General features: G+C 41.7%; 1 protein-coding gene across 28 annotated transcripts in view; it reads left to right on the forward strand.

Moving 5' to 3' along the window:
- SYNE2 (spectrin repeat containing nuclear envelope protein 2) overlaps window positions 1-22,968 on the forward strand; it is a 370,575-nt gene that overhangs the window by 73,307 nt on the left and 274,300 nt on the right. For 27 of the 28 annotated variants that reach the window (XM_016926198.4, XM_009427921.5, XM_016926202.4 and 24 more), the window contains exons 3-6: window positions 14,419-14,480; window positions 15,500-15,595; window positions 15,690-15,767; window positions 15,856-15,948. In XM_016926198.4, the coding sequence (XP_016781687.4) occupies window positions 14,419-14,480; window positions 15,500-15,595; window positions 15,690-15,767; window positions 15,856-15,948 (329 nt within the window). Of the gene's footprint in view, window positions 1-1,396; window positions 1,753-14,418; window positions 14,481-15,499; window positions 15,596-15,689; window positions 15,768-15,855; window positions 15,949-22,968 lie in introns of those variants that run through there. The other variant, XM_016926203.4, reaches the window with a different exon arrangement.

A 22,968-nucleotide genomic window follows, 5' to 3' on the forward strand; every position in this document is an offset into this window, starting at 1 on the left:
CCCCAATCCCACCCCCATCTCCACCTCCAATCTCACCCCCAGCCCTAGGCAATCATTAGTCTACTTTCTGTCTCTACGAATTTCCCTATTTTGGGCATGTCACATAAATGGACTCATATAATATGTGGTGTTTTGTGACTGGTTTCTTTCACTTAGCATAATGTTTTCAAGATTCAGCCATATTTATTTGTGTAGACTAAACGTAGTCTATGCCAGGGATTGACAAACTTTTTCTGTAAAGGGCCAGGTAGTAAATATTTCAGTCTGTGAATGCCATATGGTCTCTGTTTTAACTACTAACTCTGCCATTGTAGCATGAAAGCAGCCACAGGCAATGCACAATCAAGCATGTGGCTGTTCCAATAAAACTGTATTTACAAAAGCAAGCAGCAGGTCAAATTTGGCTTGTGGGCAGTAGTTCGCTGACCTCTGGTCTAAGTCAGTAGGGGTACTTAATCCTCCTAGTAACCTGATGAAGTAGATACTATTGTCCCCATTTTCAAATAAGACTGAGGCACACAGCTAGTAAGTGGGAGATAAGGGGGTCCCACACAAGTAGTCTGTCTCCACAGTCAGTGTTCTTAACCTTGTCATTGATTACAGATTAAGCTAAGTGCTAAATAGTGGGGAAATCCCCCCATGACTCTATGAAAGCAAATAAAAGACTTAGATTGACTTAGGTTTTCTTCTGGATGCAACACTTGAGCTCAGACCTAAGCATGACTAGAAGTTAACTGGTGAAGTGAATAGGGGTGGGGTGCTACAAATGCCTGTGGCACGTGGGAACATAGCTTGTAAAGGTCCTGAAAGAAGGCGGGAGTGGCTGGAGCCAGGGGTGTAGGAGAGAGTAAGATGCCTGAGGCTAGAGAGGTGCTCTGGGGCCCACACAGCACCTCCTAGGCTCTGTTAAGGATTTTGCTCATGTTGCTAAGAGCAGAAGAGAAACCATCTAACAATTGAGTAATTCGGGTAAATTTGGGACAGATTGGAATGGCGCAGGTGGACTTGGTTGGCCATGGAAGCATTCCAGGGTAGAGCTGATGGTAGATTGAAGAGGAGAGGCCAGATGCAGTGGCTCATGCCTGTAATCCCAGCACTGTGGATGGCTGAGGCAGGAGGATAACTTGAACCCAGGAGTTCGAGACTAGCCTGGGCAACAAAGTGAAACCCCATCTGATATGGTTTGGCCATGTCCCCACCCAAATCTCATCTTGAATTGCGCTCCCGTAATTCCCACGTGTTGTGGGAGGGACCCAGTGGGAGATAATTGAATGGTAGGTGCAGCTTCCCCCATACTATTCTCGTGATAATGAATAAGTCTCATGAGATCTGATGTTTTTATAAGGAGTTTCACTTTTGCTTGGCTCTCATTCTCTCTTGTCTGCCACCATATAAGACATGCCTTTTGGCCCGCGCTGTGGCTCATGCTTGTAATCATAGCGCTTTGGGAGGCCAAGGAGGACGGATCACGAAGTCAGGAGATTGAGACCAGCCTGGCCAACATGGTGAAACCCCGCCTCTACTAAAAATACAAAAATTAGCCAGGTGTGGGGTCGCGCGCCTGCAATCCCAGCTACTCAGGAGCCTGAGGCAGGAGAATTGCTTGAACCTGGGAGGCAGAGGTTGCAGTGAGCCGAGATCACACCACTGCACTCCAGCCTGGGCGACAGAGCGAGACTCCATCTGAAAAAAAAAAAACCATGCCTTTCGCCTTCTGCCATGATTGTGAGGCCTCCTCAGCCATGTGGAACTGTGAGTCCATTAAACCTCTTTTTCTTTACAAATTACCTAGTCTTAGGCATGTCTTTGTCAGCAGCATGAGAATGGACTAATATACCATCTCTATAAAAAGTAGGAAAAAAAAAAGACTCAGCAGTAGGGCTGGTGGGCCAAGATGTATAGAGAAGGAAGTAGATACCAGAGCTATGAGGGGGCAAATTTGGCAGGATTTGGTGGTAGGTTATATTTGAGAATGATAAAGGTTGGGGGTGTCCAACCCATGTGATGGGAACATGGGCAAGGACTGGACTGGGGAGAGATAGGGCGGTAGAGTATGATTTTAGTCTTGGAATGCTGAAGTTGACAGGCACGTACTTTTTTCCCATAGTGATAACGTAAATTCTTCAGAGGGGGACATGTGTGACATAAAGTAATTGTGAAGTTGAGAAATGGTTGCTCACTGTGTTTATCAGTTATGTTAGCCAGGAGTTACCTCCTAAACTCATTCTATTGATTCAATAAGTGAGAGCTTAGTCTTGGTACTATTTGTTTTTGTTTCTTACTGTTTGTCTGTTTATGGTTGGTTGCAAGAAAATTGTGTTGTAAATTATCCCTTGCTTTCTCTATTAGTTAATAGCCTTCCCCTTTTGTAGTAAAGTAACAGGCTTTTTCCTGTTCAAATATTTTAGGCTTGTTTTTTGTTTTGATTGTACGTGCCTGTGTGTTTTTATTCCTTAATTTGTTTCTTTATTTATTTCTGTTTGTTATCTCCAAGAGAAACAATAGAAGAGGTGGCTTTATATTTTTAGTTCTCTTTCTGTCAGGTGACAGCTTGATTAAGATTTTTTGGGTGGGCTGTTGGAACACATGGCTAAAATATGTTGCATTATTGTCTGAATTTAATTATCATCCTTACCGTGTCTGTCCTAGCTAACAGTGAGTTGGCAGTATTGTTGTAGGGAATGGCAACAGGGTCTCATTAGCACATGCCTGTGACATAATAAGAAATATATATTTGGTCTCTGCCCCTGGTTCCTGGCACAGAGCTCCTAAAACCCTTGTAATTTCCTGAACCACAGGGATGTTAGGAGCATCTTTTGTTCTAATATTTGATCTTGGCTCTGGTTCCTGACACAGAGCTCTGAAAGCCCTTGGAATTTCCTGGGTGATAGGACCATCTTTTGTTCTAATGAGGCCACTCTTGATGGGCTCCTAGATAGCTTCAGGATGGAGTCTGGTTACCAGAAAGACCAAGCCATGATTAGAAATTTGGAACTCTTCCCACCTCCATCTTCTAGAGGGGTGAGAAGAGCTGGAGATTGAATTAATAATTCATTATGTTTATGTGATGAAGCCTCCATAAAAATCTCTAAAGTGCAGAGCTAAAAAAATCTGTATCCTATGGAAATTCTAGTGGGAAAGCCATACAATATACCAATAACAAATAAGTAATATAGTATCATTTACACATTGTAAATCTAAAGAAGAAAGTAAATAGGATGATATGATAAAAAGTAATTGGATGGAGGGTATTTTGGATAATGTGTCTGAAAAATTTTCTCTGAGGCCAGGTGCTATGGCTCATGCCTATAATCCCAGCACTTTGGGAGGCCAAGGCGGGTGGATCACCTGAGGTCAGGAGTTCAACACCATCCTGGCCAACATGGTGAAACCCCGTCTCTACTAAAAATCCAAAAATTAGCTGGGCGTGGGGGTGGGCGCCTGTAATCCCAGCTACTCGGGAGGCTGAAGCAGGAGAATTGCATGAACACTGGAGGCGGAGGTTGCAGTGAGCCGAGATTGCACCGTTGCACTCCGGCCTGGGCGACAAGAGTAAAACTGTCTCAAAAAAAAAAAAAAAAAAAAAAAAAATTATTTTCTCTGTAGAGATATTCGACTGAAGGCATCAGGATGAGCCAGCCATATGAAATGCAAGTAGAAAATGTATTCCAGAATTCCAGGTTAAGGAAACAGCAATTACAGAGGCAAACATGTCATGAAATGAAGTTTTAGAGGTAGGCAGGAGCCAGATTACATAAAGCTATGGGCCATGATTATGGTTTGGATTTTAAAATACAATGAGATGGGGTCAGACATGGTGGCTCATGCCTGTAATCCTAGTGCTTTGAGAGGCTAAGTCGGGAGGATTGCTTGAGGCCAGGATTTCGAGACCAGCCTGGATGACACAGGTAGAACCCTGTCTCTACAAAAAATGAAACAAGTTAGCTGGGCATGGTGGCATTTGCCTATGGTCCAGCTACTCAGGAGGCTGAGGTGGGAGGATCACTTGAGCCTAGGAGGTCGAGGCTGCAGTGAGCCATGGTCGCACCACTGCATTCCAGCCTGGGCCATACAGTGAGACCCTGTCTCAAAAAAAAAAAAAAAAAAAAGCAATGAGATGGTTGTACAGCTTTGTGAATTATACACTTTAAAAAGTGAATTTTATGGTACATGAGTTATATTTCAATAAAACAGTTGTTAATTTTTTTAAAAATTCTCTAAAGTGTAGTTTGGAGACCTTCTGGGTTTGTGAACACATTCATGTGCTGGGACCCTTCCAGACCTTGCCCTCTGTACACCTTCATCTGGCTGCTCATCACTATCCTTTATCATTATCCTTTTTTTTTTTTTTAAAAGACGGAGTCCTGCTCTCTTGCCCAGGCTGGAGTGTAGTGGTGCAATCATAGCTCACTGCAAACTTTTGCCTCCCAAGTTCAAGCGATTCTCCTTCCTCAGCCTCCCAAGTAGCTGGGATTACAGGTGCCCACCACCACGCTTGGCTAACTTTTTGTATTTTTAGTAGAGACAGGGTTTCACCATGTTGACCAGGCTGGTCTCGAACTCCTGACCTCAGGTGATCCGCCCACCTTGGCCTCCCAAAGTGTTGGGATTACAGGCGTGAGCCACCACACCATATAATAAACGAGCAAACATAAGTGTTTCCTTGAGTTCTGTGAGAGCCATTATAGCAAATTATTGAACCTGAGGAGGGGATCCGGGGAACCCCTGATTTATAGCCAAGTCAAACAGAAATGTGGGTAACCTGGAGATCAACTACCTGTGATTGGCATCTGAAGTAGGGGAGAGTCTTGTGGGACTGAGCCCTTAACATGTGGGGTCTGCACTAACTCCAAGGCAGTCATTGTCATCATAGAATAGAGGACACCCACTTGGTATCTGGAGAGCTGGAGAATTGCTTAGCGTTAGGGAAAAACTCACACATTTGGTATCATAAGTGAAGTATTAAGAGTTGTAATACAGAAAAAGAGTGCTTTTCTTCCATAATGCCTTTTGTTCAAGACGTTTTATTAGTAGAAGAAACAAATTGCCTAGGGGTTATTAAAATAAGGATTGGCCAGGCGCAGTGGCTCACGCCTGTAATCCCAGCACTTTGGGAGACCGAGGCAGGTGGATCATGAGGTCAGGAGTTTGAGACCAGCCTGGCCAACATGGTGAAACCCCGTCTGTACTAAAAATACAAAAATTAGCCGGGCGTGGTGGAGAGCGCCTGTAATCCCAGCTACTCAGGAGGCTGAGGCAGGAGAATCACTTGAACCTAGGAGGCGGAGGTTGCAGTGAGCCGAAATCATACCATTACACTCCAGCCTGGGCTACAGAGCGAGACTCTGTCTCAAAAAAAAAAAAAAGAAAGAAACAAAAAGAGAAGACATAGACCTAGTATAACTGTTGCCAATAAATTCTTTTCCTCCATCTAATAAGTCAGTTTTATCCTGAATACTTTTAGTATTTTGTAAGTCTTTCAATCAGCAAATATTTATTGAGGATGTTTTTTTTTCTACATTACACTGCTGAGGGGACACAAAAACACAAAAGCACAAAGGTTTAACTCCAAGTTCTCGTGTTGAGTAGGAGGGAAACCTATAAGTTATGTACCAGAAGTTCAAGTTATAGTCTTGAACTCCTCCTGGACTCCACTGATCCTCCCACTTCAGTTTCCAGAGTAGCTGGGTCTATAGGCATTTACCACCATACCTGGCTCTAAGATTAGCTTTTAATTTCTATCTTATATCCCTTGTACTGTTTGAAAAATTTTTGTAAGCATTACAGATTACTTTGTAATAGTAATAAGCGGAAAAGATTCAACAAAGTATTGTCAGAGGCCAGAGCCAGAATAGATTATTTCTATTAATTTTAAGAAAGGGGATTTTGGGGCCAGTTGCAGTGGCACACACCTGTAATCCCAGCACTTGGGAGGCCAAGGCAGGTGGAGCACCTCACCTGAGGTCAGGAGTTCAAGACCAGCCTGGCCAACATAGTGAAACCCCCGTCTCTACTAAAAAGACAAAAATTATCTGGGCGTGGTGATGAGTGCCTGTAATCCCAGCTACTTGGGAAGCTGAGGCAGGAGAATCACTTAAACCCGGAAGGCGGAGGTTGCAGTGAGCCGAGATCGTGCCATTGCACTCCAGCCTGGGTGACAAGAGTGAAACTCCATCTCAAAGAAAAAAACAAAACAAAACAAAAAAGGAAGGGGACTTTTGGCTGTCTGCAGTGGCTTATGCCTGTAATCCCAACACTTTGGGAGCCTCAGGTGGGTGGATTGCCTGAGCCCAGGAGTTTAAGACCAGCCTGGGCAACATGGCAAAACCCCGCCTCCATAAAAAAATACGAAAATTAGGTGTGGTGGCACACACCTGTAGTCCCAGCTACTGGGGAGGCTGAGATGGGAGGATCACTTGAGCCGTGGAGTTCCAGGCTGCAGTGAGCTGCGATTGTGCCACTGCACACTCCAGCCTTGGTGACAGAGTTGAGACCCTATCTCCAAAGCAAAAAAGGGGTGTGGAACTTTTAAACTGGTTATGTCCAATTGTAATAAATGTTGATCGAATGCCCACATGTGCTGGGTGCCGGCGTTTCTATGAACGCAGAGAGATGGGGAAGAGTGGCCATTCCATAGAGTATGTAGAGTGGCGATGCAGAAAAGGGTGAAACGTCGTTGGGGAATTGTAGCTATCCTAGTTTGGCCAGAGAAATAGGATATGGGTAGAGAAGTCGTGGAGCCAAGTTACAAATGACCTGGAATGTTAGGCTAAGAATTGATCATTTTTTCAGTAAGGAATTAGGGAATGATCAAACAATTTTAATAAGGAGAGTGAAAGATCAAAGTAATGAATCTAGGGCCACATGCAGTAAACCTGTTACTAATAATCCAATCATAGGAGGAGAAGAAGAGAAATTCTTTGATGAGAAGAGGGCGCAAGGCTTCCTCATAGAGTAGAGAACACTCTTGGAGATGCCACATTTTAATCCTGCATCGCTCTGCATTTAAGTGAAACTGAAAGCTAGTGATTCTTAGCCTCAGGTAACTGCTTCTGAACTCTTACTAACAGGGAGGACTCCTGGAGTCAGCATTTTAAACCAACTTTTGGGAAATGACCTTGCTGAGACTTAGTAGCCATGGTAGTTTCATAATGAGCTTTAAAATGAAAATCCACACCCTTTAATTAGCTTAACTCAATTTGCTTTCAGTTTAGTTCCCTTCTGGCTAAGGATATGAGTTGCCCGCTCACAAAAGCAGACTGAATCAGAACAAACTCAGGGATTAAATGTATTTTTATGGTAATGACACCTAGAGAAAAATCTTTGCCTTCTGTGCCTCATTTCTCAAATTCAGGCAAATATTTTTCAAGGATGATAATTAAGGATACTCATATGGGCCTGAATAAAATTCACTGACCACATTTTCCTACATTATGTATATATATTTGCCTGAAAAATCAAGATAGAGAATTTCTTATTCTCTATTCCCTTAGCTTTTTTACAGAATTCATCATTGTAGTAGATTGTATTATTCTCTTTATTTCTTTGCTTTTTCTATCCCTAACATCTGCTGATTAAAAGGTCCTATTCTCTACATGCCATTCTAAGAAGAGTTTTATTAAGTTGCTATAAGCACGTGGCTCTCAATTACTTTTTCCCCAATGGGTCAGCCTTTGAAAAGAACAAAAGGTTCCTTATCCTGCCATAGGGTGAGCTATTTGGCGCTGGTTCCCATTGAATACTGCCATTCAGGGATAAAGCAGTATGAAAACGTGAGAAAAGTGTGTCAGGGGATAAATGGAATGGCACATATGAAACCATTTAATTGAGCTGCTATAAAGGTGTTTAATTGCACCTGGGATGTCTTTGTTTGCCATTAAGCAAAGGTTCTTTATTGCATTTAGAGGGTTCTGATTTCCAGGATGAAGAGGCATTCTCTAAGTTCGGACAATGAGTTAAAAGCCTTGCAGATTTCTTTCCAAATCTTTTTTTCTGAAGATTTCATTTGTGCACTGTCTCCTTTGCTAACTGGAGAATACCTGTGGGGATTTGTTCTAGCTGCTCCTCTTAGTGTTTTTTCCCTTGTTTTATTAGAGTTTAATCAGATTAGGACAGAGGTAACTTCTACTTTTCCTTAGAAAAGTTTTGATTATTTTAAATTCAAGTTTATGTCTCTGTCAGGGGATGTTCTTCAGTTTACTCTCCGATTACGTGCTCCATTTGAACAATCCAGTTAGAGCCCTGATTTTGCTGCCGCTTTTCTCAGCTAGGAAAGCTCATAGTCACAGGTTGCTTAGTATAAGACCTCTTTTATCTAGTATCATGTGCAAATGAGATGACCCCTCATCTTATTTGGAAATAGCTCAAAATGGCCGAGGTTTCCAGGTGGGCATGGATTGGGAAGACTCTGTGGGCACACAGTGGTCTTTTTTCACTCAGTTTCACGCTGCATTTCACCTCCTCTGAGGTTGTTGAGTTGTGCTCCTCCCTCCTGCCATAACTCCCCTCAAGTCAGTGCATACTCTGTCTCTTGGACCTGATACTATTGCCGATTAGTTTCTTTTTTACACCTTATCATCTAGATGGAAAAATCTCTCTTGGTCCCTTAAAAATAAGGAAGAGAGTAATCTTTGTTTTTGTTGTTGTTTGTTTTCATTTTGAATGTCTGCTCTATTGCTAGGAATGGATAGGGCCCTCTCTGCTTTTACATGTGACCCCGATTAGTGTACAGTGTGTGCATATAACTTGATCTTGGAATCACAAAAACTTGTTCTCTGGTTTTTTTCTATTAAGATATAAAATTAGCCTTTGATGCTTTTTTTTTTTGGGAAGTGGCAATACATGTTTAAAAGTTATTCTCTTCTCATGCTAGGGGACAAAACAATGAAAACATTGCTCAGAGATTCTAGGAGATTTAGTATAGTTTTGAATTATAGGACAAAATTGTGGTGCTCTGGAATTACTTCGTTGAGAGAAATTTATATAAGACAGGAATAACTCTCAAAAGCCTGAATTATCCAGTTGGCTAATCAGAACTCAATTTAGTTCAGTTAGCAATTATTGAGCACCCTATAAAGTGTAGATCAGTAGTCTATAACTAATTTAAACTGGTAATGCATAAAAAATGGAATGGATTAAAAAGGAAAAAAATTCCAGTGAGGCTTGGTGCATCTTTAATCTCTAATCAGTTGCAATATTTACTAGGCAGTTGTAAACACCACAAAATTCCATTTATGCTGCTAGGCCTTTTAATTCTTCAACCAGAGCTCTTGTCTACTTCAAAATTTTTCTAGAACTTAAATTAGATGTCATACTTTTGCACATATTGCAGGCCAAATACCAACAATTTCAATTCACTATGACTATTAGATAGAGATTAATAAGGGAGAGAAAAGTCCAAGGAAAACAATGCAGTAGAAGGTAGAACAGACAACCTTAAGAGAAAGGACTGTGAACTCATAAAGGTAGGTTTGCTTCAATATAGTAAAATATAACAACCACAGTGATAATTAAAAACATTATTATTAGGTTTAGTGTGGTGGCTCACACTTGTAATTCCAGCACTTCGGGAGGCCAGCGTGGGAAGATCACTTCAGTCCAGGAGTTCAAGACCAGCCTGGGCAACGTAGTCAGACCTCATCTCTACTAAATTAAAAAAAGAAAACAAAACATTATTATTATTATTATTATTGAGACGGAGTCTCGCTCTGTCACCCAGGCTGGAGTGCAGTGGCACAATCTTGGCTCACTGCAACCTCTCCCTGCCACATTCAAGCGATTCTCCTGCTTCAGCCTCCTGAGTAGCTGGGATTACAGGTGCCCACCACCATGCCTGACTAATTTTTGTATTTTTAATAGAGATGGGGTTTCACCATGTTGGCCACGCTGATCTCGAACTCCTGACCTTGTGATCCGCCCACCTTGGCCTCCCAAAGTGCTGGGATTACAGGCGTGAGCCACCGTGCCCGGCCCAAAACATTCTTATTATTTCAGAAAATATTTATTTAGGGCCTACACTGGGCCAAGCTTTTCTAGGCACTTGGGACATAGCACAGACAAAGCATCTTTGCCTGTGTTGTGGTGCTTAAATTCTATTGAGAGGAGAGTGAGACATTAACAATAAACTTACTGCATAAGTAATTTACCTGGAGTGTTAAAAGAGATAAGTACCCTAGGGAAAGAGAATAGAGCAGGACAAGAGGGATCGGGAGTTGGGGGTGTTACAATTTTAGATCGGACAGTCAGGGTAGACCTCTTAGATGAGGTGTTGTCTGAGCCAGGATTTGAAGGAGGTGAGGGAATTCACCTGTGGATAACAGTAGAAAGAGCATTCCTAGAAGAAAGAACAGCTGGTGCCAAAGCCTAAGGTGGGAATGGGCCTGGGGAGTTTGAGGAAAACAGGAGGCCAGAGTGGTTGGAGCAGAAGCAGCAGGTGGGAAGCAGGGAAGGGCAGATGGTGCTGGGGCTTGTAGCCATCATGAGGAGTGAAGGGAGGAGCCCTTGCAGGGTTTTGAGCAAAGGAGTTTCCTGATCTGAGTGAACATTTTAGCAACATCACTGCCTGCTGTGCTGAGCATAGTATTTTGGGGCAAAGCTGGAAGGAAGATCTGTTAGGAATCTGTCGCAGTAACCCAGGTGGAGGTGATGGTGACTTGGGCCAGGGTGGTGGTGATGGAGGTGGTGAGAAGTGGTCATATCCTGAATATATTGTGAGGGTGGACCTAACAGGATATCCGGAGGCATTAGATATGAAATGTGAGAGAAAGGGAGGAGGCAACCTTGATGAAGGAGGAAAATCAGGAGTCTGGTTCCTGGAAGCAGGAGAGGAGAATGATCATCTATATCAGATGCTGCTGATGGGTCCAGCAGGATGAAGGTTGAGAATAGACCATTGGTTTTCGCGAGTGTGTGTCATCGAGGACCTTAATTCAAGTGACCATGATGAGAAAGCTGTTTCAGTCGAATGGCAGGGACCTAATTGGTATGGGTTCAGTTAAGAGTGAGAGAGGAGAAGACCTGGAGACAGTAAACACAAACTATTTGAGGCATTTTGCTGCAAAGGAGCAGACAAATGAAGCGATGGCTGGTTGGGAACTGGCGTCAAGAGGTTTGTTTTTGGATGGGAGAATTAACAGTATGGCTGTATACTCATGGGAATTGTTTAAGAGAGTGGGGGAAGACGATGATACGGAAGAGGTAGGAACAGAATGTTCTTGCATTGAAGCACAGGGATGGGATATAGTGTACAAGTGAAAGGATTGGCTTTAGATCTGAGCAAGGCTAGTTCATCTGTGCTGATAGGTTGGAAGCAGAGCACTTTTGCAGGTTGTTAGATGAGGGGGTGGGAAGCAAGGTTCCAGCTGAGTTTAATGATGAGGGAGGAGGTATTGGATATTTGTGGAAGAAGAAAAGGGGTTAAGTTGCCATCTGGGGAGGGGGAGAGGGCCATATAGTGTGATTACTGGGCAGCTTTTAGGGCCCACTGGGGGTGCTGGTGAGACCAGTGAGCACTGTTCGGTGGGTTTCTCCAGCCACATTCAGCAACCTGTTTGTAGGATGAAGTGTACAGAGTAGTCATGAAGTGTCAAAGCAAATAGAACAAAATAGGTGAAATGCAAGGAGTGTTGGTAATAATTGATCATGGAACTTAAAATGGATAAGAATGAAAGGTAGGATATCCTGGGGGTGAGGGACACTGAAAAACTGGCAGAGTCAATGGCTTGGAGTTGTTGATGAACTGAAATGATTGCTGGAGTTGGGGCACTAGAGTGAGTGAACTGAATGGAGATGCATGAACTTGAGATCATGGAGGAGTTGTTATTAGTAATGACAAAGTCTGGAGTATGACCATGACAGCAAGGTGATTGATGCAGGGCAGAAGACAAGTGTATTGGAGAGGAGGAATTCGAGAAACTGAGGGGCCAGGACATTGGAAAGTTCATTGCTGTGTATATTGAAATTGCCAAGAATAAGGCCAGGTGTGATGGCTCACGCCTGTAATCCCAGCACTTTGGGAGGTGAGTTGGGAGGATTGCTTGAGCCTAGGAGTTTGAGACCAGCCTGGGTAACATGGTGACACCCATCTCTACAAAAAATTTAAAAAATTAGCTGGAGATGTCAGTACACGCCTGTAGTCCCAGCTACTTGGGAGCCTGGGAGGTCAAGGCTGCAGTGAGTCATGATCACACCCCTGCACTCCAGCTTGAGCAACAGAGTGAGACCTTGTCTATAAATAAGTAAATTAGAAAGTACTAAGAATTAGACTATTGGACAGAGTGACAGTGGAGAAGGAGCAGAAAGGGTGGGAAATGATAGAGGTAGGTAACAATTGTGATAGCAAGGATAGTCTAATGACGTGAGATTCAAAGCTAGGGGATTTCAGGGACAAAGAGGGTAGAGGATGAACTGGAGGTGGCCATGAGGAGGGAGGAAACAGTGGTACGAGGGCTGCAAGAGAAAGCAAAGCCGCCACTTGAGAGGGCTGCAGGGGAAGTGGTATTCTCAGAGGAGAGCCAGGTTTCCATGAAAGCAGGAAGGGAAAGCCTCAACACCAGAGAGGGTATTGGGCATGGAGGGGATTTTGCTGATGGCACACCACGGGTTTCATCATCCGTGGAAGCACTTTAGGACTTAAGGAGAGGTGGGAGATGAGAAAAGTTGGGGGGATATGCAGAGTCTTACAGGAATTAGAAAGAAAGAGAGACCTGAGAGTCTAGAGTGCGTGTGCGTGTGTGTGCATGTGTGCATGTGTGTGCTTGCATGTGTGCATGTGAGTGTGTGCATGTGTGCATGCACTGGCTGATATAAGCAAGGATAAAGGGTATAGTGAGATGAGGCCCTGTGAACTGGAGGTTGATGGTGGCAAGGCCGTAAGCATTGGGCACAGGGTGCCATGGGTGTCTGGGCCTGTGCTTATCTCTGCCCATCCAGGTGAGGAGACCTGGGGAGATGGAAGCTCAGTTGTTGAGTGCAGGGCTAACCCTTAACCCTGGTGTTGAGAATGTCTGCTGAAAATCAGGGAGTAGAGGGCTAAGGGAGGCATGGTGTCAGTGTGGGGCCCACTCCTGCTCAGAGGGGCAAGAAGGGCTGTAGTCTGAGGGTTCAGGTCTTCCCCTTGACTCCTACCTGGATTTTTTTTTCTTTTCTTTTTTCTTTTCCTTTTTCTTTTTTCTTTTCTTTTTTTGAGACGAAGTCTCGCATTGTCACCCAGGCTGGAGTGCAGTGTCACAATCTCAGCTCACTGCAACCTCCGCCTCCTCGGTTCAAATGATTCTCCAGCCTCAGCCTCCCAAGTAGCTGGGACTACAGGCGTGTGCCACCACGCCCGCCTAATTTTCACATTGTTAGTAGAAATGGGGTTTCCCCATGTTGTCCAGGCTGGTCTTGAACTCTGACCTCAGGTGATCCACCGGCCTCGGCCTCCCAAAGTGCTGAGATTACAGGCGTGAACCACCACATCCGACCCCTACCTGTTTAATAAGAGTAATAGCCAACACTTCTTATGTGCCAGAGTCTATGCTAATCACTTTAAGTGAATCATTAGAGTCTTATAATAATCTCTAGAGACAAATGCGTATTACTTTTTTATTAAACAAGGACACTGCTCAAGGTCACACAGCTACCCCATAACAGAAACAGGATTTGAACACAGTTCTCTCTAATTACAGCCCATTTACAGTTAATTCAGTGGCGATATATTCTCCATGATAAATGTTAAGACTAAACCTTAATGATTTCATGTGCCATTTAAAACATCTTCTTATGTTCTGGGGTCATCTTTACTGCACGGTTTTGGCTTAAACTTAAAGTCTAGGTTAGGAACTCCTGTTGCTGCTCACAGTTCTTTGTATAGTACTGTCAAGGTGGTATAGGGTCTCAGTTCATTTTTTTTTTTTTTTTCATGAAACAGAGTCTTGCTGTGTTGACCAGGCTGCAGTGCAGGGGCATGATCACGACTCACTGCAGCCTTGACTTCCTGGGCTCAAGACATCTTCCCCCCTCACAGGTTCATGCCACCATGCGCTAATTTTTGTATTTTTTGTAAAGATGGGATTTCTCTATGTTGTCCAGGCTGGTCTCAAACTCCTGAGCTCACACGATCTGCTTACCTCGGCCTCCCAAGTGCTGGGATTACAGGTGTGAACCACAGCACCGTGGTGCTAATTCTTTAGTCAGTAAAAAATATTAAAAACCATTGTCTCGTCAACAAACCCATGGTTTTAAAAAAAATATCGTATCAACATGCTTTTTCTAAAACACTACTTGGACAAACATCTACAGTTTAGACTAAATCCTGGAAAGTTTGTAAGCTTGTGAAACAGGCACACACCTAGCGTGACAGACCTTTGAAGCTCTGATATGTGCAGGAGGTTTCTGAGGCTTCTGCTTTTATAACTGCTGTTGTTCTTTCTTTGATAGCTGAACAGGAAGACACCCAGAAGAAAGCCTTCACGTGCTGGATAAACTCACAGTTGGCCAGGGTAAGCAAATGAAGACCAAATTAGATTATAAATCTATTTATTACTCCCCCTACTCCTTCTGTTTTGACCCCAAGGAGGCCATTAAAAAATGGTACTGGTGATGACAGGGAAAAGGTTGTGGAATGTCTTTTCTTGAAAGAATGTGCTAAAAGTTATCTTGATCTTGTTTTGATGTATTTGTTACTCTTTCTCACACAGAAAAAAAGGGACTTTTGTTGAGGATATGGGACAGTGCTATAAAAATATTTAATCACATCTCTTTCATCAAGTGAAGTAATAGTAATACTGATTTGCATATAATAAATGTTATATATTAGAAACTGTCCTAAACTCTTTAAGTGTAATGGTTATGACAACTCCTGACAAATAATTTCACGACATCCCCATGAAATAGATAGTAATATACCTTTTTAAAGGTCAAGGAAACTTCAGTACAGAGAAGTTTTGTGACTTGCATGTGGTCACACAGCTTAAAAGTGATAGTGCTGGGATATGAACCCAGACAGTCTGGACTCAGTGGCCTTGATCATAATCACTGTGCCATCCTACCACACTGATGCTGAGTGTCTAGAGTAACCTAGATACACAATGAATGAGCCTCTTCTCACAGACCACACACTGTTTTTTTCTCTGTCCATTTCAACACGGTGCTTGTAATTCTAAGAAAGGGTAAATACATAAGCAGGTTACTCCAGAAATGTAATCTGCTTTCCAGATGGGTCACTAGCGGCTGATTCTAAACGTCTTTAATGCCACTTGTGTGCACAGGTTTTAAGCTCTCAGTGAAAGCTCCACGCAGAAAGGGTGTTGTGTTACAGGAAATTAGCCATAAGAGAAATTAAATTTGCTACTTTTCTTACGTTTTGATATGAATCTTTGCATGTTCTCTCTCATTCTCTTAATTAAGAAGAAAGTCATTACTGAATTTTAGTTTTTCACAAAGCACATTTATGAGATTCTTAAAGGTATTCTTTTTGGACCAAAGTTTGAATGATTATTTTTCTTGTGACCTTCTGCAGCACACTTCTCCCTCAGTTATATCCGACCTATTCACAGACATTAAAAAGGGGCATGTCCTCCTGGATCTGCTAGAAGTACTTTCTGGGCAACAGTTGGTAAGATTTTTAAATGACACTGAGAAACTTTCTGTTGACTTAAAAAATATGTATTTCATTTTTTCTGAGTAATATATTTGCTTGAATTTCACAGCCTCGGGATAAAGGATCTAATACCTTCCAGTGTAGAATCAATATAGAACATGCCTTGACATTCCTAAGAAACCGATCAGTAAGTATAAATTTTTCTTAAAAATTCACAGGAGAGATTAATGCTCTGGGATATTTCCTCCTTTTAACCTGCACTTTTTGTTTTCCAGATTAAGCTAATAAATATTCATGTTACTGATATCATTGATGGAAACCCATCCATTATCCTTGGCCTAATTTGGACAATTATCCTGCACTTTCATGTAAGTAGTTTGATGATATAAAAATTATTTCTACCCTACCACAGTATAAAATAAATGTAATGCAATAAGTGTGAGTTGACTAGATTCAGTCCTGAGCTTCTCCTATAAATAGGACCTCTGGAAATCTTGAAGAGGTAGAAAATAATAGCAGACCTTTTGCCATTTCTGTTATTGTTTTTTTTCTTTTTTTTTTGAGATGGAGTCTCGCTCTGTCGGCCAGGCTGGAGTGCCGTGGCGCAGTCTTAACTCACAGTAACCTCCACTTCCTGAGTTCAAGTGATTGTTCTGTCTCAGCCTCCTGAGTAGCTGGGACTACAGATGCGCGCCACCATGCTTGGCTAATTTTCGTTTTTTCTTTTTCTTTTTTTTGAGGTGGAGTTTTGCTCTCGTTGCCCAGGCTGGAGTGCAATGGTGCAGTCTTGGCTCACTGCAACCTCCACCTCCCAGGTTCAAGTGATTCTTCTGCCTCAGCCTCCCGAGTAGCTGGGATTACAGACATGCACCATCACGCCCAGCCAATTTTGTATTTTTAGTAGAGATGAGGTTTCTCCATGTTGGTCAGGCTGGACTTGAACTCCTGACCTCAGGTGATCCGTCCACCTCTGCCTCCCAAAGTGCTGAGATTACAGGTGTGAGCCACCATGCCCGGCCTAATTTTTGTATATTTTGTAGAGATGGGGTTTCATCATGTTGGCCAGGGTGGTCTCACATTCCTGACCTCAGGTGATCTGCCTGCCTCGACCTCCCAAAGTGCTGGGATTACAGGTATGAGCCACCGTGCCTGTCCTGTTGCTATTTTTCAATTGAAAGTTGATTGCTGAATTATCATGATATCCTGCATTATCCATAATATCAGCACCAGTCTGAACAGAACCTGCCATGGTAAATGTTTGCTTCTTATTGTTTACTATGGCAGGGGAGAGGGTAGGAAGCTTCTGGAGTAAATGCTTGAAATCTAACCACTAAAGTTTGTAAAGCCTCCCCATTCTGGGGGACTCCTGTCCTATCTGACTGTGAATAATCCCACAACATCCAGCTCTATCCCAAGACTGAGCTGTGGATGCATTTCGTTTCACAGATATTTTTGAACACTTACTGTATGCTAGCTCTTATGCGAGGACATCAAGATTTAGTGATGGTTATAGTTCTGACTTTATAAAACATATGATTGATATGTTTTTTCAGGCCTGGAATTCTGACATAGTGCAGGGTTTCTGCACTACCTAAAATGTTGCATTTTCTGTATCTCCATAATTATTTTAAAAATAACTTAGGAAAAATATTTATTTTAGAAAAACTAGAAAAATAGCATAACTAACATAAAATTTAAAACATGCAGAGACAGACTATATATTATTTCTGGATACGTGCATTTGTAATTACAATGGAATAATATGCATGAGATTATGAAAACTAAATTTAAGTTGTGTGTTTTTTTTCTGGGAAAGGATAAAATGGGATTGGAGAGAGAAAGAGGCTTAAATTGTATCTGTGTTTTATTTATTTTTATTTTTTTATTACTTATTATTATTATTTTTTTTTGAGACAGAGTCTTGCTCTGTCGCCCAGGCTGGAGTGCAGTGGCACGATCTCGGCTCACTGCAACCTCCGCCTCCCGGGCTCAAGAGGTTCTCCTGCCTCAGCCTCCTGAGTAGCTGGGATTACAGGTGCGTGCCACCACGCCCAGCTAATTTTTGTATTTTTAGTAGAGACAGGGTTTTTCCATGTTGCTCAGGCTGGTCTTGAACTCCTGACCTTGTGATCCACCTGCCTCAGCCTCCAAAAGTGCTGGGATTACAGGTGTGAGCCAGCACGCCTGGCCTGTGTTTTATTTCTTTAAGAAAATCTAAACCAAATATGGTAAAATGTTAAAATTTGGTAGTTCATGGTCATTTATTATTTTTTCCTATAGTTTTCTGGTATTTGAAATATAATTAAAATTTTTAATATAGATAATAAAATTATCTGTAATCTACCACTCACTATTACTGCTATAAATAATTTAGTGTATAGTCTTTATGATATTTACATCAATAATTAATGTATGTTCATATGTATATATTTTAACAAAATGGGGGTCATGTTATCCATACTGTTTTCAGCATGCTCTGATGAACAGCTTTCTGAATTTTTATATATATATATATATATATATAAATAAATAAATGGAGGCATGATGTTTGTTGTAAAGTACTATATTTCACTAATGGATAGTCAGAAAGCTCATGATCATTTGTAATTATAGGTAATTTCAGATAAGAATGCCCTTAAGGTAAAACCTTTGCGATACAATCTTAATTATTTCCACAGGTCAAATTCTTAGAAGTGGCATTGTGCCATAGGGTTTGCAAACTTAAAGCCTTTCTTTTTTTTTCTGAGACAGAGTCTCGCTCTGTTGCCCAGGCTGGAGTGCAGTGGCGGGATCTTGGCTCACTGCAACCTCCACCTCCTGGGTGCAACTGATTCTGCCTCAGCCTCCCAAGTAGCTGGGACTACAGGTGTGCACCACCACACCTGCCTAATTTTTGTATTTTTAGAAGAGATGGGGTTTCACCATATTGGCGAGGCTGGTCTCGAACTCCTGACCTCATGATCTTCCTGCCTTGGCCTCCCAAAGTGCTGGGATTACAGGCGTGAGCCACCGTGCTGGGCTTAAAGCTTTTTTTTTTTGAAACTTCTGTATTGCTGAGGCTGGAGTGCAGTGGCGTGATGTTGGCTCCTGAATTCAAGTGATTCTCATGCCTCAGCCCCCTGAGTAGCTGGGATTACAGGTGCCCACCACCATGCCTGGCTAATTTTTGTAGTTTTAGTAGAGATGGAGTTTCACCATGTTGGCCAGGCTAGCCTTGAACTCCTGACCTCAAATGATCCATCCACCTCGGCCTCCCAAAATATTGGGTTTATAGGCATGAGCCACCACACCTGGCCTTTTTTTTTTTTTTTTAATTAAAAAATTTTAAGTAAACTTTTGTTGATGTGTATGTAACATACACAGATAAAAATGAACAGGTCTTAAGTATAGAGTTTGATGAATATTTATAAATGAAACACACCCATATAATCACCCTGCCAGATAAAAATATAGAACTTTGCCAGCATCCCTAAGTGCCCCAGGTCCTTCTCCCAATCACTGCCCTCCTTTCCTAAAGGTGAGCACCACTTTGAGCTCTATGGATAAGTGTAGAGTCTTTAACACCATACATATGGAATTATAAATGTCTTCTCTTATGTACACTATGTACTCTTTCGTGTTTGACTTATTTCATTTTATATCATGTCTGTGAGATTTACCTTATTGTAGCAAGTATCAGTAAGTCTTTCTTGTTCATTGCTCTGCATGAATATCCAATTGTATGAATATACTGTAACATATTTACCATTGTATTGTTGGTGCACCTTTCTTTTGCTGCCAGTTTTTTTATTTGTTTGTTTTTTATTTTGTTCTGTTTTGTTTTTTTGAGACAGAGTCTCGCTCTGTCGCCCAGGCTGGAGTGCAGTGGGGCACGATCTTGGCTCACCGTAACCTCTGCCTCCTGGGTTCAAGTGATTCTCCGACCTCAGCCTCCTGAGTAGCTGGAATTACAGGTGTGTGTCACTACGCCCAGCTAATTCTGTATTTTTACTAGAGATGGGGTTTCACAGTGTTGGCCAGGCTGGTCAAGCTGTTGCCAGTTTTTAGCTGCTATGAATAAAGCTGCTCAGAACGTTCTTGTATATACCTTGTATAAATCCTGATTTCCATCCTGCATGTACCTAGGAATGGAACTGATGGTGTCAGAACATATGATCTTTAGCTTTAGTATATACTGCCAAACAGTTAAACAAAGTGGTTGTTCCAATTTATACTCACCAGAGTTTCTTGCTCCAATCCCTGTTGCTAATACTTGGCATTTAAAATTTATTATTTAAGCCTTGATGTTATGTGTAATGATTTATAGACTTTTAAAATATATTCTAGGCTTGGTGCAGCGGCTCATGGCTGTAATCCCAGCACTTTGATAGGCTGAGGCAGGAGGATTGCTTGAGCCCAGGAATATAATACCAGCCTGGGCAACATAAGGAGACCCCATCTCTGCAAAAATAAAAATAAAAATAATTAGCTGGGAATGGTGGTATCTGCCTGTGGTCCCAGCTTCTCTGGAGACTGAGGTGGGAGAAGCACTTGAGTCTGGGAGGTTGAGACTGCAGTGAGCCGTGATTGTGCTACTGCACTCTAGCCTGGGCAACAGAGCAAGACCCTGTCTCCAAAAAACATACACATACACATATATACTGGAGATATAGATACACAGACATATATACTGGAGATCATATATACATACATATTATATATGTATATATGATCTCCAGTATATACATTATATATATTTATATATATTCTACAAAGAACTTTTGTCCAGTATATATTATATATATACTGTAATATATAACTTTTGTCCAGTATATATTATATACTGTAATATATATTATATAATATATATACTATAATATAACATATATTACAGTATAACAATATATACTGGACAAAAGTCCTTTGTAGAATATATATATAAATTGCAAATAATTCTGACTCTGTGGCTTGCTTTTTCAATCTTTTAATGAAGAAGCATTCATAATTTTAATATAGTTTGAATTTATCAACTTCTTTTGTGGCTTATACTTTTATATTCCTTTTTTTTTAATTGAGACAGAATCCTGCTCTGTTGCCCAGGCTGGAGTGCAGTGGCACAATCTTGACTCACTGCAATGTCTGTCTCCTGGGTTCAAGTGATTCTTCTGCCTCAGCCTCCTGAGTATCTGGGGCTACAGGTGTACACCACCATGTCTAGCTAATTTTTGTGTTTTTAGTAGAGATGGGGTTTCGCCGTGTTGGTCAGGCTGGTCTTGAATTCCTGACCTCAGGTGATTCACCTGCCTTGGCCTCCCAAAGTGCTGGGATTGCAGGTGTGAGCCACCATGCCTGGCCTGTTATATTCTTTAACGACCTCTTTTTACTATGAAGATATTCTCTTACATTATTTTCTAGAACAATTTTGTCCAATAGGATTTTCTGCAGTGATGGAACTGTTCCATAGCTACATTGTACAAAACAGTGACCACTAGCCACTTGTGCTATTGAACACTTGAGATGTGGCTAGTATGGCAGAGGAAATAAATTATTCAATTAATTTGAATTTAAATCTCACATATGCCTAGTGGCTGTCATACTGAACAGCCCAGTTCTGAAAATGTAGTTGTTTTAAATTTTATATTTAGATCTACCGTCTTTCAAGAATGAATCGATTTTGTATGTTATGTTGAAACAATCAAAATTTACTTTTTCCATATGGCCATCCAGTTGACTCAATAGTTTATTGAAAAGCTCACCATGGCCCAGCACAGTGGCTCATGCCTGTAATCCCAGCACTTTGGGAGGCCGAGGCAGGTGGACCACCTGAGGTTGGGAGTTCGAGACCAACCTGACCAACATGGAGAAACCCCGTCTCCACTAAAAATACAAAAAATTAGCCGGGCATGGTGATGCATGCCTGTAATTCCAGCTACTCGAGAGGCTGAGGCAGGAGAATCGCTTGAACCTGGGAGGCGGAGGTTGCGGTGAACCGAGATCGTGCCATTGCACTCCAGACTGGGCAACAAGAGTGAAACTCTGTCTAAAAAAAAAAAAGAAAGAAAAGCTCACCATGTTCCTACTGTGCTGTAGTGTCACCTTCACACGTGAAGTCGACATGAAGTCGCCCTATATGTGAAGCTCCATTTTCAAATGACCTATTTTGTTTCATCGCTTCTCTTTGAACCAGTACTATACTTTGTAATTTTGGTAACTATATAGTAAGTCTTGATATCCGACAGTGTAAGTTGTCCAACTTATTCTTTAAGAAAGTCTTCATTATTATTTGCTTTTTGCATTTTTATATAAATTTTATGAATAACTTGTCAGTTTTCACACGTGTGCGTGTGCGCACATACACACACAGACACACACATAATCACACACACACACACACACACACACACACACTCCTGCTGGAATTTTTATTAGGATTGCATGGCATACATGAAACATTTTAGAAAAAAATTGACATTTAAAAAATATTGCATCTTTCAATCTATGAGTATAACATTTTAATTATTCTGTTCAAAATATTTTCTCATTTTTATTACTATTTGACCCATGGGCCATATAAAAATATATTGCTTAGGCCGGTGGCTCACGCCTGTAATCCCAGCATTTTGGGAGGCTGAGGCAGGCAGATCACAAGGTGAGGAGTTCGAGACCAACCTGACCGACATGGTGGAACCCTGTCTCTACTAAAAATACAAAAATTAGCTGGGAGTGGTGGCATGCGCCTGTAATCCGAGCTACTCAGGAGGCTGAGGCAGGAGAATCACTTGAACCGGGAGGCGGAGGTTGCAGTGAGCCGAGATTGCACCACTGCCCTCCAGCGTGGGCGACAGAGCGAGACTCCATCTCAAAAAAAAAAAAAATTATATATATATATGTGTGTGTGTATATATATATGTATATGTATATATGTGTGTGTATATATATGTATGTATATATGTATATGTGTATATATATATATGTAGCTTAATTTCCGAATATTTGGAGATTTTGTCTGTTATATCTTTGCTGCTGACTAGAATTTCAGTGTGGTCAGAGAGCATACTCTGAATGATTTCAGTCTTTCACAATTGCTGCAGCTTGATTTATGGTGCAGCATGGTCAGTGTCAGTAAATGTTCTGTACGCTCGTGAAAGGAGTGTTGGTAGTGCTTGCCAGATCAGTGCTAATCAGATCAAGTTTGTTAATTGTGTTGTTGACATCTGTTATTATGGATTGTCTGATTAGTCTGTCATTTGTTGAGAGAAATGTATTAAATACTTTTACGTTTATGGATTTATCTTTTAATGTTTTGGGTAGATACCATATCGCCCTCCAAAAAAATTGAGCCAATTTGTACATTTACTAGCAATATAAGAATATCTAGTTTCTCATACTTTCACCATCACTGGGTATTG

The sequence above is a fragment of the Pan troglodytes genome, chromosome 15 (assembly GCF_028858775.2).
Source record: "Pan troglodytes isolate AG18354 chromosome 15, NHGRI_mPanTro3-v2.0_pri, whole genome shotgun sequence".
Classification (NCBI taxonomy): domain Eukaryota; kingdom Metazoa; phylum Chordata; class Mammalia; order Primates; family Hominidae; genus Pan; species Pan troglodytes.